General features: G+C 37.8%; 1 protein-coding gene and 1 long non-coding RNA gene across 3 annotated transcripts in view; one reads left to right on the top strand and one right to left on the bottom strand.

Moving 5' to 3' along the window:
* Window positions 1-15518, bottom strand: part of LOC128112152 (uncharacterized) — a 48797-nt gene that overhangs the window by 4364 nt on the left and 28915 nt on the right. The gene's annotated exons all lie outside the window — the stretch shown is intronic.
* Znf654 (zinc finger protein 654) overlaps window positions 1-15518 on the top strand; it is a 54089-nt gene that overhangs the window by 16598 nt on the left and 21973 nt on the right. The window contains exons 2-3 of one of the 2 annotated variants that reach the window (XM_052740963.1): window positions 4696-4841; window positions 12833-12914. In XM_052740963.1, coding sequence (XP_052596923.1) covers window positions 4696-4841; window positions 12833-12914 — 228 coding nt within the window. Of the gene's footprint in view, window positions 1-4695; window positions 4842-12832; window positions 12915-15518 lie in introns of those variants that run through there. The other variant, XM_052740964.1, reaches the window with a different exon arrangement.

Below are 15518 nucleotides of genomic sequence, written 5' to 3'. Positions count from 1 at the left end.
CTCTCCTCTGTTTGCATTTAAATTGTAGTCGAAAGCTTCACCAAGTGGTTTATGCCACTCTGTGTGTGTGTGTGTGTGTGTGTGTGTGTGTGTGTGTGTGTGTGTGTGTGTGTGTATATATACATACATATGTTCCTTTTGAGCAGAGATTTCTTGTCCCAAACATTTTTGCATTCCTGCAAGTAGTTTGAATTGTTCCTTTACAACTTCTACGAACTCAGTGGTTTACAACCACAGGTACGAAGTCTTAATTGGTGTTTCCTACATTAGCAGGAGGGCATACTAAGGACTTTAATCATAGTTTTTCGGTGGGGTCCTGGTACTTTTTGCTAGAGTAAGTGTGGCATGTGCGTGGAGCACAGCACGTACTGTCTGAAGAACCCCAGGTGCAGCTCTTGTCCTCCAGTTGCCCAGTGTCCGGTCTCATGTCTGTTTTCAGCCTGGTGCTAAGACTTGGGTTGTCGCTGCATCCTGACATTTTCAAACTTACTGAACTAAATCATGAAAGCAATCTTCTGCTCCATGTTCACATCACTTACATAATAACCAAAACATGAAGTTCTTTTAGATGTTTTTGAAATATTTTTTTTTTTTGGAATCTAATGGAGTGCCTTTTTTTTAAGAACCCCCGCCCCCATTGTTTTATTTCTAATTGTGTTTGTTTGTGGATATGTGCGTGTGAGTGCAAGTGCCCACAGAAGTCAGAGGAGGCTGTAGGATCTCCTGGAGCTGGAGCTACAGGTTATGAGCTACCCAATGGGGGTTCTAGGAACTGAACTTGGGTTCTTGCAAGAACAATATACTGACCTTGTCTATTCTATATATTCCTTTCAATTTTTTGTCTACTTTTCTTTTAATTGTTCTAAGTCCTACATAATTTAACTTTATTGGCAGGATAAACATCCCCTTTGTCACATTTCTGTGAACGGTAGTAGGTATAGGATGCTTCACTTCAATAAGCGTCACTGAGTTTTGTTTGTACTTTTTAGACTACTTGTGAATTGGCCAGCCTCCCTCCCTCCCTGCCTCCCTCCTTCTTCCTTTTCCTTTCTCTTTGCATTTTACTCCTCCCACTGTCTCATACTTCTGTGATGCCAAGAGACTAAAATGTCAAGGAGTTTGAGTCAAGACATCTTCAGGATCAAACAAAATTTACTCACTCTTATCTTCTTCAATTATGAAAATCTTACTGGCTAAAGCAGATCTCCTACTTTCTCTTCATTGTTGCTTTTCTTCTCCCTAGGCCTTTCCTTGTGACACTATGCTGATTATATAATTGCCATTGGTATTAACTAGTAACTCAAAATGTGCTTGAAATGCTCAGGTGATTTTATAGAATCTCTCTTTTTTGCTACCTGTCAGAACTGTACACATTTTATGTTACTTTTATAGATTTCTCAGTGTTCAAGGTGAGGTTTTCTACATTCTTTTATTATCAGTTTTCTATCAGTTTATAAAAGACCACTTTATCATAGTTGAATTTCCACTCTGACTCAGTTTTGAGATTTCTGTCCTATAGTTAGCTTCGTTTCCTCAGTTACTTACCTTTGAAATCATCAGTGAAATCATCACTGAGTTATTAGGTACCTTTGAAATCATCTTCCTAATGGGTAGCAACTAGTGTTTTGTTCTTCCCTAATTCCATCTTTGAGAACAGTTTGGTGTGGTGTATATATTCCTTGTTCTCCCTTTCTCTCTCTAGACTTAGTATACTCTCTAGTATACTCTGTAAGGAAGCCCAGGTTTTTCCCCATCTTAGTAAGCATGCCTTCTTACTTTTCTTTAATTCTCTCACTATGAGTGTAAGTGTATCATCTCTTGTAAAATTTAATTCATCTGGAGACTGAGCAAACCTGGTATCGAGAGTTAGGATTTATTTTAGCTTTCATTTTAATTTAATCTTAAATTGTGCATATATTTGTATTCCAGGCACCAATCTGAGAATTTATGAAGCAAACAGTATGTTACTCTCTCCCTTAGTTTGGGTAATAAATGAAAATTGACATCACGGTTGATGTAAAACCTTTACTATTTATAATAGGAAAGCCAGATCTTTACGCCGACCTCCATTTAGGTGCCCTGACCTGCCTCATGTACAATGAATGTAGAGAACTTGAGGAGGAACATGGAAAAAAATCTGTACAGATAACCTTGGCCTACTGTTGTAGAATATTATTTTATGATGTGTTACATTTGTTTGTGCTCTGGAACATTTGTCTTAATGATGCAGAGATGTGTTGCATTCTTTTATATTGCATTTGTTTAACTCTGTGAAGCTGTGTTACTTTGCCTGTCTAAAACACCTGATGGTCTAATAAAGAGCTGAAAGGTCAATAGTGAGGCAGGAGAAAGGATAGGTGGGGCTGGCAGACAGAGAGAATAAATAGAAGGAGAAATCTGGGAGGAGAGAAGGAGCAAGAAAACACAAGAGAGGAGGACATCAGGGACCAGCCACCCAGCCACCCAGCCATCCATGGAGTTAGAGTGAAAGTAAGATATACAGAAGTAAGAAAAGGAAAAAGCCCAGACAAAAAAGGTAGACAAGATAATTTAAGATAAGAAAAACTGGCAAGAAACAAGCCAAGATAAGGCCGGGCATTCATAATTAAGAATAAGTCTTTGTGTGTGATTTATTTGGGAGTTGGGTGGCAGCCCCCCACTCCCCAATAGAGCAAAAACAACCAACAACAGCCTACAGCTGGTAGGATCTCACTAATCATTGCAGACATCACCCCGTGGACTAAGTGACTTTTTGGGGAGGAGTTGGAATTTGTCTTCACTATGGTATATTTTGAGAAGGACTAAGTTCATATTTTATAGACAAGAATGTAGTGAAAAAGAGTCATACTATCCAGAGTTTGAAAATACAACAAAAGTAGAGTGAGAATTCTGACTGCTGTTTTGGTGTTTACCCTTCTTCTCTTTTTCATTAGCTTTCTAGTATATAGTTTTCGGTATAGGCTTTCTAGCTCTTTCCTGAGTACATAGAAAGTGCTGGCTACAGAAGTGAAAAAGAAGAAAGTTGGTCCTTACTTTATACAAAGTATAGATAAAAAACAAAAATATTTTTATATTGTGGGAATGTAAGAAAAAATTGATTGCATCTGGATAAAGTTACCTTTTAAAAATAAAAAAGCTAACTGGAAACTGCTGCATATTATTTGTGTAAACTAGCAGAATGAAGTTTAACAGAATATTTAAAATATGAAATCACAGCTAATTTTAAATGTTGCAAATATCTTAGTTCAAAGAGTTATTTACAGTGTTTTAATGACAGTAACCTCAAAGCATAGTTGCTATGGAGATAATGTGGTGTAGTCTTTTTGTTTTTTTTCCTTTCCTTCTTCCTTTTTTTTTTTTGAGACAGAGTTTGTGTAGCCCTGACTGTCCTGGAACTCACTCTGTAGACCAGGCTGGCTTTGAACTCATAGAGATCTGCCTGCTTCTGCCTCCCAGGTGCTGGGATTAAAGATATATACCATCACCACACAACTTTGTCTTTACTTTTTCAAAAAAGTTTTTTTGTTTTATGAGTTCATGTATTTATACAGTGATTATAATACATCTACCACTCCATTTATAACTCCCTCAAGTGCATACGACCTAGTCTCCCTCTCACTTTTATGTCATCCTTTAAAAATTATTATTAATAACTCTTTGAGTCCAATTAGTGTTACCTATATGTATGATGTGGGACTATAAATGGGCATGGGCAACCTCCCAGTAGCCAAGTACTCAAAGGAGGGTGACTCTCCATCCCTCAGCAGCCATCAGCTGCTAACAAGTCTTCACTAGGGACCTTGCGAGCCCCTCTCCTACCCATGTTGGATCATGTATAGGTCCTGTGTAGGAAACCATAGCTGCTGTGTGTAACATCCATGTCATCTCCAGAAGGCATCGTTTCTGTTCTCCTTCCCATCCATTGGCTCTCACATCTTTCTTCCCCCTCTACTTCCATGGTCCTGCACTGTGGACTTGGGAGGCTGATATAGTTCAACTACTTTTGTGCTTCTGTTTTGTGTGTATACACACAAGTATTTAGAAACCCACTCCCCCCGCCAAAAAAAAAGCAGTAGGTTTTCCCCACTAAGGCCTATGTTCTTCCCAGTCATGGGATTTTGACCAGGTTTACTGTACCAGGTATAAAGCCCCTCCTGTGAGACAGGCCTAATATCTAATCAATATTTTAATATTTCTTGATTTACTGAAGTCCTTTATTTCATATATTAGATTTTAGTTGAATATTTTCATGTGAAAATTATTTTTTAGGTTGAAATGCTTTCAGAAGTATATTTGATAATGATAGTGCTAAATCTGGAGTTTGTTTCAAGCTTTTATGTGTAGCTATTTGATTTCTGTTAGAAACTAGTTTTGATGTCTTTTCTTTCCTTTTGAAAATCTTATAATATGATTTTACTTAATTTCCTTCTTTCTTGTGCAAATTTATTATCTTTTGTTAAGTCGATGGATATATTCATTTAATGCATTTCTTTTCCACTTTCAAAGACAGTTGATTTTATTTTCAGATTTATACCATGAGCTAAACAGTATAGGATGCTTTTCTTTCCTTCTCAGGCATTTGCGTTCACACAGAGCTAATGTTTCCGCATATCCTTTACGTTTAGTCTGCATTGGAAAATTTCAAGTTGGCGCCATTCTCCATAGTAATGTGCTTTTAAATCACTTCTCTATAAGGTGGTTGAAGATTATGCTGGACGATGGCAGGTCCCTTTGCCACAGCTTCAGGTTCTTCAGACTGCACTTTGCTGTTTCACCTCAGCCAGCGCATCCTTCCCAGATGAATGTGAGCACGTGCAGTATGTTTTGAGTAGTCTTGCTGTGTAAGTATTCTTTACTTCTTATCAACTCAGTTTTTTGCTTTGATATATTGGCTTTTGGTGTTTCTTCTGAGGAAAGAACCTTTCCTAATGTCTTACCTCAAAAAGAAATTACCATTTTTCACTTCAGTTATTTTCTTTTAATTTTCAACATTTAAGAATTATTTTACTTTTATTGGGGTGAAGTGGATTTGTGGTACACACATTCTTCTGGGTTTTAATTCTCCAGGTGGCCTTGGAAAATTCTAACGGTAAGTCTCAGGGTATGGTAATTGAGGCCATGGTAATAAGCAGAGAGGGACCTTAAAACTTTCCAAAAGGAGGTTAGGAAACTCCTGGTTTTAAAAAATGCTTGTACGTAACATTGAGTTAAAATTATACACTGGGCTTTGTGCTGGGAATTAGCTGCTTTAGTAGAGTAGTAGTTTTAGGTTCTCCTTCAAGATCCATGATTTCACTTACCCTGAGTTGTTGGCTAGGTGTTCATTACTAAGCATGATTTCCCTCTTGTTGAGTTGGTCATGAGGCCAATTAGAGAGCTATTAGTTACCACCAAGGTATGTGTGCTGCTAATGCACCTTTAGGATTATCGTGCTGTGCTGGTTGTTGATGTGGTTCATAGGCATCATAGTGGGGTTAGGACTGTTGGTTGATTTTCCTCCTTTGGAAGCTTTCATGGCACCTTCTGTTAATATGAAAGCTGATCCTCAGGGAAGAAACACTCAAATTCTTTCAAGCTCAGGGAGCCTTTGAGCCATGTGTCTGAAGTGCATGGTGGTCTTCAGAAATAGAAACTTCTATTCTACTTCTGAGGTGACCAAGGACAATAGCAATAGTCTCTAATGTTTGGGGAGTGTCTTGGACAACCCTGACCAACAACTCATACTCATATATAGAAAAGGAGTCAGTCATCACTTTGAGCTTTCCTAACTAGAATAGTTTTGGATTCATTCTCATTTCTTGGTATTGAGGTTTTTTATTAGGTGGTCTTGGGCTCTTGGAGGGAGTATTGTCAGCCCATATGAGAAAACTTCATTTAAACTATTCATATTTATACAAAGACTTATAGTTTTTCTTAGATAGATAGTTAATAGTATGATTTTTTAAGACATCCCTACTGTTATTATATCCTCCCTCCTGTATTTATTCCACTCCCTATTTAGAGCCCCCCTTTCCCATTATTTAAAATGTTATATAGTGATTTTTATTTTATTGTTTGATAGCATATTTACTGCTGCTCAGATAAAATACAATAGTTTAAGAATCAAATCTTAAACTATGTGCCCAGGGTGTGATTACACTAGTCTGCAATCCCAGCATGTATCTTATAGAGGCAGGAGAATCAGAAGTTGAAGGTCATCGCTGCCTATGTAGGGAGTTTGAGGCCAGCATAGGTTACATAAAACCCTCTCTCAAAAAACAAAAATCAAATGTTATGTAAGATAGAGAATGCTGGGTGAAAGAATTAGTTATTTGAACTGCTTATTAAGTTGTGCTGTGTTTTAAAAGGAAAAGTTTATTATTGGAATTTACTGTAATAGAAAAGAGAGCTGTATTTTCCATACTAGAAGAAAAATAGAGAAACAGCAAAATGATTGTTCCATTAAAATAGTAATAAGTTTGTGATGATGGTATTTTATTTTTCTAAAATAACCAGAAAATTATAGAAGTCCATAACTATTCTTTATTTCCTGTAAAGCTCTGTGTTTTTTCCTTAGGCCAGAGTTGGAAACAAATAAGTCTTATTCTTAAAAATCTGGCCGAGAGTTTAGAGATACTAAATCACCAGTTATACTATTATGTAATTGTAATTTTGAGATAATTACAGTGTATAATGAAGGGGCATAGCAAAGGTTTTACCTGGTATTGGATGCTATGGGAAATCTTCTGGTTGAGTTAACACTTGACTTCTGAAAGAACGTGAGGAATAGCTAGATGGAGCAGCAGAAGAGGCTCCCATAGCCACATAGAGTACCTATACAGAAAGTCAGAATATTCACAGAATTCATTATATTTAGTTTCTGTTTGAAGACTTCTGTTTCATAGTTTATATTATGTATGTATAACTTTTATTCAGTTGAAAAGATATATATATATATATATATATATATGAGCTATGTGTTTAAGACTCTGCTTTATATGCATGTAAATATATGCATATATATGCTGTATATAAATATGAAAGCTACTATAATTTATATATGCCCATCTTTACAAAATTCTCTATTAACATGATTATGCCTATAGGAAGACAGGCCATCTCTAGGCTGCACAGTTGAATTATAGCCTTAAGGGGATCTTTACAGAGAATGAAAATGAATTCTGTCTTTATTTACAGGAGTATTTTTCAAATGTTTTGGAAATGAAGAGCTATGCAGAAACTTACTTTAAATCAGCAGCTACAATATGTCTGGCTTTACTGGGGTTTGCTTCCTTTGTAAGCTGTATTTTATAAAGAAATGAAAGTTTTATATATATATTAAATTAAAGTATACTGCAAAAATTTATTCTTGGTAGATAAAGAAACTGAGGATCGAGAAGTTTAGATTGCAAATTTCGGGTAGCTAGTTATGACTATTTAGTCTTTTTCTCTTCTTTTGTAAATTGATTAAACAATTTATTCCTTCCTTTACTCTCTCCCTCCCTCCCTCCGTCTCTCCCTCCCTTCCTTTTATTGAAAATAGATTCTTCTCTCATACAGTACACCCCAACCACAGTTTCCCCTCCCTCCACTCCTCCTAGCCCCTCTCCACTTCCCCTCTACCTCAGATCCATTCCCCCTCCATTTCCCTTCAGAAAAGAGCAGGCCTCCTAGCCATAATGGCCAAACAGGACAAAACAATATACAATAAGATAAGGTGAAAGCCCTTATATTGAGACTGGACAAGGCATCCCAGTAGGAGGAAAAGAGTCTCAAGAGCAGGCAAAGGAGTCAGAGATCTATCTGCTCACTGTTAGGAGTCCCACAGAAACACCAAGCCAACACCCATAACATATATGCAAAGGACATGGTGCAGACCCCTGAAGGCCCTGTGCTTGCTGCTTCAGTCTCTGGGAGCCATGTTCTCCTGGTGCCATCTATCCCTTCTGACTCTTACAGTCTTTACTCCCCCTCTTCGGTGTGACTGCCTCATCTCCGAGGTGAGGGATCCTATGGAGACCTCCACGTTAGACTCTCTCTGCATAATATGTGGCTCTGGATCTCTGCACCCATTCCCATCTGCTGTTGGAAGATGCCTCTATGATGATGACTGGACAAGGCAACAATCTATGAGTATAGCTGTAATTTCTAACTTTCATAGATAAAACACAATGGCATATGAAACTGAGAACAGATAGCTACCAGTTTTATATAAAATTCAGATATTAATGTTGCTTTCCCAGCATTTTTTTTTCACCAAGGAAAGAATGTTCATGGATTTTAGCATAGCAGACTGAGATGAGCAAATAGGACATTGTTAAGTATTTGCCTGATAGACATCAGGTTCACAGATATTACCAGAGGAGTGGACTGGTTAAACTAGTAGCATTCATATGTATAGTGGCAAAAAAAAAAAAGCATATACCCATGTATGTCTTAGTATGTCAAGTTGCAGTATGTATGTATGATTAGCTTCTCATTCAGAACAATTAGACATTTGGGGGCTGTACCACATGTGTAATGGTAGATCACCAATCCTTTTTGATTATCTTACTTTATTATACTATATTTCAAACTTGATTTTCTATTGTATTGCAACCAAGTTTTATTTGATTCACTTATACTATAATGTAGATGCAAGTATCAATCAATTTGTAAATCAAAGGAAGAAAGAATAATTATGATGGTACATTTGTTTTCTTTTTAAATTACAGTGTGTATGTGAGTGTGAGTATGAGAGTGTGTGTGTGTGTGTGTGTGTGTGTGTGTGTGTGTGTGTGTGTGTGTAACTTGTGTGGAGGTCAGAGGACACCTGAGGTAGTGTGTTCTCTCCTACAGTGTGGGTCCTGGGGATTGAACTCAGGTCATCAGGCTTGTTGGTAAGTCCTTTATGCACTGAGCCATCTTGCAGGCCCCATGAAGGAAGAGGGAAAGGTTCTAATCTGAACCCCTTTTCTACAACAATAGCACTCTTAACTGTGTCTTAACTTTTAATTATATTGATCAACTCTTATTTAGTACTCTTTCCAATTTTGCATGTATTCTCTTCCATAATTATATTTTAGAGAGAACTATACATCGTGTAGATTTCTACTTTTCTGTTTCTTCTCCCTCTGAAGACAAAGAAATGTTTGTTGCTTTTGGAGGCAGTTGTTGGCTTTAATTCTATTTCCTTATTAAACTCAGCTCCCCTCCACCCCCATTGCCACTAGTACTGGGGATTAAACTCAGGGCCTTGTATTTTCCAGACAAGTGCTCAAACACTGAGCTATACCTCCAGCCCTTTGCATTATTTTTTATTTTTTATTTTTTTCAAGACAAGGTTTCTCTGTGTAGCTTTGGATCCTTTCCTGGAACTCACAGAGATCCACCTGCCTCTGCCTCCCGAGTGCTGGGATTAAAGGCGTGTGCCACTACTGCCCGGCACATTGTTCTTTATTTACTATTGCACTAGAATATTTTCTTTTCAGTATTTGTTGTACCTAAAGACAATATTAAACAAACCTGTATGTATTATCTTGTTCATAGTTAGAAATTGAGTGTTTCATTGGCACTAGTATGACTGGCATTTTCATATCTGTAATTTTGATATTTATTTCATGTTTTGTGCATTTTGCACTTAAAACGTGATGAAAATCCAGGGCTTTGCTTAAACTACATTTCCAGCCCCTTTTTCATTCCCCAGATATATCAAATATACTAATGAACTCATCAAAAACACTAACCATTGAGACTGACACTGTGGTTTTAGTTTCTGGCATCTAACTTTGAATAGTATATTGCGCATTTCTGTGCTGAAATCTGTAGCCTGTTCATGCATGTTGCCCATCTACTGGAAGATTGTTACATGAAGCCATGCTGTTTAGTGTAGTAGTTAAGCTAAACAGATTTTCAGTGTAGATGGAATAGCCATCCATTAGAAGATAATGCTGTCTAGGGGATAGTTTCTGAAACTATGTTGTGACCACACAGGGTTGGTAACTTAATGGGAGGGTTGTGAAAAAATTGAAAACATTAAAGTTTGTAAACATGAAATGAAGAAAACTTAATTCAAGTTCAGTGTGTGATGAATTCAAGGTATTTCTGGTACTGTTCACCTGTGTTACATCATACAGCTTCACTTCAGCCTTGGTTCTGAACATACAACATGCATTATGTTGTACTTACTGCTTACTAACTGTGCTATCACTCTATGCAGTACCAGCAAATGCGGCCTCAAACACCTTGGCTCAAAATAAAAAATACTTATGTTATAAATTGAAGCATTTTTACTATATGTACAAAATTTTCTACTTAGAGAAACATAATGGTAGAATTCTAGAAAACAAGACTTTAGTTTCCCACCCTTCCTCAGCATATAAGTATCAAATTAGTGTATCTTTGTATTGTATTGTATTGTATTGTGTTAGAATTTTTGACTGTAATAGTTGCTATTTGAGAGGTGGTTTGAATCTTACAAAGAAATGATAAATGAATTTGGGTTTGGGATTAGGACGGGATTGAACGCAATTTCTGAAAGGCCCCAAACATACTTCTGTCATTTTGTACTATGTATTTTTATTAAGGAGCATTCTCAACATTGATGATTATAAAACCAAAATATCAGTCAACTCTGAAGAACACAACTTATTCTATGTCCTACATTATAAAATATTCAACCGATATATAATTTTCTATGTAGCAGTAAAGAACGTGTATGGAAATTTGCTTTTATCTTTAGTAAGTGGTAAAATTAAATGTATAATGAAGAATTATTTTACAGTAAGTTTTTTCTGATTATTATCAATAAGTGATTTGTATACCTCTACACGCAGGATCATGTAAACGTTTTTTGAGTGAAAAGGAACAACTGTAGTGGTATTTGCTCTGCCCATGACCTTGGGGTATGGGGGGAGGGGGGCAAAGGAGGTGGTGCTTCCTGCCGTGTGCTTCTGGCAGTGGTTACAAGAACCAATGCCTTGTGAGTCACCTGACCCTTCTCCAACTCCTTATAAGAGGTCTCGTACAACATACAACGGCAGGAAGCACTGCCTCCTTTGGGCCTTATAGCCCATGGTCATGGGCGGAGCAAATACCACACACACAAAAAAAAAACCAACAAGGAAAAAAGTTTAAAGAAGCCCAACTGTGAGGTTCAAATGGCTAAAGAAGGTTTGTACCAAGCCAAGCTGACTCTTACTAATAGCTAATGTGGCTGGTGACTCTGTGTGGAAGCTTGTCTACCATTTCTGAAAAATCTAGGGTCTTTATGGATTCTACCAAGTATCAACCAAGTTCTACTAGTAGAACAATGCCTGAATGATGGCACGTCTGTTTACAACATGGTTTGATGAATATTTTAGTCCAGTCTGGAGACCTACTGCTTAATGAGAAAGATCACTTTCAAAGTATACTGTTTGCAGTCAATGGACCTGTTTGCTCAGGTGAAGGTTTACAATGAGATTAATGTTATTTTAATGCTTATATATCTATTTTTCATTGAGCAGTAACTTAAACTTTCATGTCTTATTATTCGAGAATTTTATTTTGTAAGGTGATACTTGTCTTAGGTAGTGATCCCCTGATGGATCTGAGCAAATTATATTATAAACCTTCTGGAAATGGTTCATCATTCTAGGTTGCAATGAAACAAACACTTGTAGTTCATAGGAGGTTGTGAGAGAGAGAGCGAGAGCGAGAGAGACAGAGAGTATATGTATGGGAAAAGTTGATTCTAACCTTCATGGATAACTTTTGAAAGGTTCAAGACTCCAGTAGAAGAATTAGCTGCAGATGTAGAAAGATCAAATTAGAATTACACATGAAGCCTGGAGATATGAATGAATTGCTATAATCAATTTTAAAATAGGAAGAGTTACTTCTTATGAATAAGTATAGTGCTTTTAGATGGCCCTGGGTAGGCACCTATCAGAGCTATTTGATAAGTTGACATGGGTAGGTTTCTTGAATCCAGAAGTTCGAGGTTAACCTTTGGGCATGGGGAGACTGAGTCTTAGTGCAAAAAGAAAAATGGTTTTTGAGATAGAATCTACTCTTGGTGAAGAGTAGATTAAATATTGCTAAAAGGTCAACAGAAGACTAATATACTACCAAACTCAGTTTATAAAGAGGTTTGAAAGTTTCATTCCAATTTTTACTAAGATCACAGACTTTCTCCTCCCTGGTGCTAGGGATTGAACCTAGGGTGTTGCTCATGCTAGGCAAGGACTCTACCACTGAGCTACATCCTTAGCTCATTCCAATTTTGTGAAGTTCTACTTCATGTTGTAGCATGGTGATCCTGTCTGAATTACATTCCAAAGAAGTCTTTGTGAAAAGGAGAACCAACTGATGTGGCAACTTCATTATTTTTTCTCTCTTTTTTTCATTATTAGAGTATATTCATTGTACAAAATAATGGGTTTTATTATAAGATTTTTTTTATACACAGATATAATAAACTTTGCCTTTATTCATCCCATCAGTACACTCACTTGTTCACCCTTCTTTCTCCCACTGGTGTTTTTTGGTTGGGGGGTGGGTGGGTGGGAGGAGGGCAGTGTTTCATGTATTCAGGCTGGCTTCAAACTTACGTGACTGAGGATGACCGTGAACTTCTGATCTTGTTTTCACTTGCCAAGTGCTGGGATTAGAAACATGTACCAATACACCTCTTCTGTGTTGTCCTAGGGACTGAAGTAGGTGGGGCTTTATGCATGCTAACAAAGTACTTTGACAATTGAGCTAAATTCCTAGTCCTTTAATGAGCTTTTTAAAACCAAGTATTTATAAGTAAAATACTTGGTACTAGATAGATGTTACAACTTGGTAGAACAAAACCACAAAGCAATGAAAATGACATTTTTTTTTTCAGGAGTTTCTTTGAGTTGCTCCTGTTCTTCGGAAGAGATGAGTTTTATGAAGAACCCTTAAAGGATATTCTTGGCTCATTCCAGGTAAAACAATTCACTATTTTACATTTTATACACACATACATCAGTTTGATTCTCTAAAAATACTTTGTCATATTAAATTTTTGCTTAAAAGTTGTTATGGTCACTCTAGTGACAGTTTTAAAGATTTCCCTATACTGGCAGATGAAGAAAGATCATAAATCAATTTTAACTGTATTCCCAAGCAGCTTATATCCAGGACACTAATTCTACATTAGGTAGGCCAGCGTGGTCACCACGCTTAAAGAACCTAAGCACATGTGGGAATATAGTGACTTTCCCCCCTGTCTAGAGCTTTCCCCCGGGGAAGAAGCAGTCTTGATGATTACAGAAGCAAACTGCTTGCCCTAGGTTGCTTTTTTCCTTTGCCTAGCTGATTTTCCCATCTCATAGTAACCTTTGCAGGTTGTTTGTTTTGGCCTCTAATGTAGGGGAAGAAAAGAAACAAATCTAGACAAGAATGACCAGTGAAGTGAGATGGCTCAGTTGATAAAATGCCTGCCCTCGAAAACATCAGGATCTGAGTTTGGCTTCCAACATCCAGAAAAAAAGTTAGTGTAGGGGCTGGATAGATGACTTAGGGGAAAAGGTGATTGTGGCCAAACTGAATGACTTGAGTTCAGTTCCTGGATCCTCCATGGCAGCAGGAGAAAACAGACTCCCAAGGGGTTGTTGTCTAAATGTCACATGTGTGGTTTGACATGCAAGTGTTCACACATGTACACAAATTCTTGTAGAAAAAGTGCTAGACATAGTTGTCATCCTTCCGTAATTGCAGTGCAGATACTCATAGCTCACTGGCTACCCAGTAGTCTAGCTGAACTGAGAAGCTCCAGGTTCAGTTGAAAGACTCTCAAAAATAAGGTGGAGAACAATTGAGAAAGACATCCACCATCAATCTCTGACCTCCACACTCATGAACACACTTCCATGTGCACCCGTATGAACTCACACACATGAATATGTACGTCCAGTGCACAAACATAGGCTGCTAAAAGATTTCAAGACCTCTTCTATACATCTAAAATATTTTGGTGCTTTTAGCCATATATTTAGGAAACAATAGTCTTAGTTAGGATTGCTTTGAAGAGACCCCATGACCATGGTAACTCTTATAAAGAAAACGTTTAATTGAGGTGGAGGCTCAGTTTCAGAGGTTTAGTCTATTATCATCTTGGTGGGAAGCATGGCGGCATGTACGCAGACATGGTGCTGGAGAAGGAGCTACTACATGTTGATATGCAGGCAACAGGAAATAGACTGAGACAATGAGTAGTATCTTGAGCATATATGAGACCCCCAAAGCTGCCTCCCTAGTGACACACTTCCTCCAATAAGGCCACACCTCCTAATAGTGCCACTCTATTTGGGGACCATTTCCTTTCCAACTGCCACATTCCACTCCCTGGCCCCCAAAGGCTTTTTAGCCATATCATAATGCGAAAATGTGTTCAGTCCAACTTCAAAAGTCCTCATATTCTATAACAATCCCAAACTTATTTAAAAGTCCAAAGTTCAAAGTTTCTTCTGAGATTCATGCAATCTCTTAATTGTAATTACCTGTAAAATCAAAATCAAAAAGCAGATCATATATTTTCAACATATGATGGCACAGGATATACATTACCATTCTAAAACATAGGGAAGAGAACATATTGAGGAAATACTGGACCAAAGCAAGACAGAAAACCAGCTGGGCAAACTTCAAACTCTGCATTTCCATGTCTGATGTCAAAATGCTCTTCAGATCTCCAACTCCTTTCATCTTTGCTGACTGTAACACACTTCTTTCTCTTGGGCTAGTTCCAATCCCTGTTAGCAGCTTTCCTGGACAGGTATTCCATGGCTCTGGCATCTCTAACATCTTGGAGTCTCCAAGGCAATCCAGGCTTCACCTTCACAGCTTGACGAAATGGCCTCTCTAAGCTTCCATGTAGGGAGACCCCTGACACATGCCTGGACTCAGCAGCTTTCCTTAATCACTGAGGAAGCTTCCACAACACCTTTCTTTTATCCTTGAAACCAGTACCATGTGGCCCAAGCTGCCAAATTCTGCTGCTTCCTGGGGCTGGAAAATGGCCCCTTTGTTCAATTAGATCTTCACTAGCTTTCTGTTTTCGATAGTTCCTTTCACTGCTTAAACTTGGCTGTCCTAAAACTTGCTCTGTAGACCAGGCTGGCCTAGAACTCAGAGACCTTTCAAATTACATTTTCACCAGCTTTCTGTTTTTGATGAATTCCTTTACTGCCTAAGCTTGGCTGTTCTGGAACTTGCTCTTTAGACCAGGCTGACTCAGAGACCAGCCTCTGCATTCCAAGTGCTGGGATTAAAGATGTTCACCACCACACCCAACTCTAAGCTTTTCTTTAATTCGTTTTCACAAGTTGGAAACAAGCTGGGTGTGATCTTACTCTGAGGTCACCACTCATTTTTATTTTTTCAATCCACACCACAAACACACAGTACTCTGCTCATCCATGTGTTTTCACTATTCATCAGCACTTCTTTGAGGTTGGAATAAAACATGGCATACGTGAAGCACCTCCAGGGGCTGATCTGCAACCTGTCATATATAATATTACTGTAGTGTTGAAGGCTTACGACCA

This window comes from Peromyscus californicus, unplaced genomic scaffold (genome assembly GCF_007827085.1).
Source record: "Peromyscus californicus insignis strain IS unplaced genomic scaffold, ASM782708v3 Scaffold_16__1_contigs__length_79575227, whole genome shotgun sequence".
Taxonomy (NCBI): domain Eukaryota; kingdom Metazoa; phylum Chordata; class Mammalia; order Rodentia; family Cricetidae; genus Peromyscus; species Peromyscus californicus.
The sequence above is the reverse complement of the archived record's forward strand: the minus strand, read 5'-3'. Positions and strand labels throughout refer to the sequence as shown.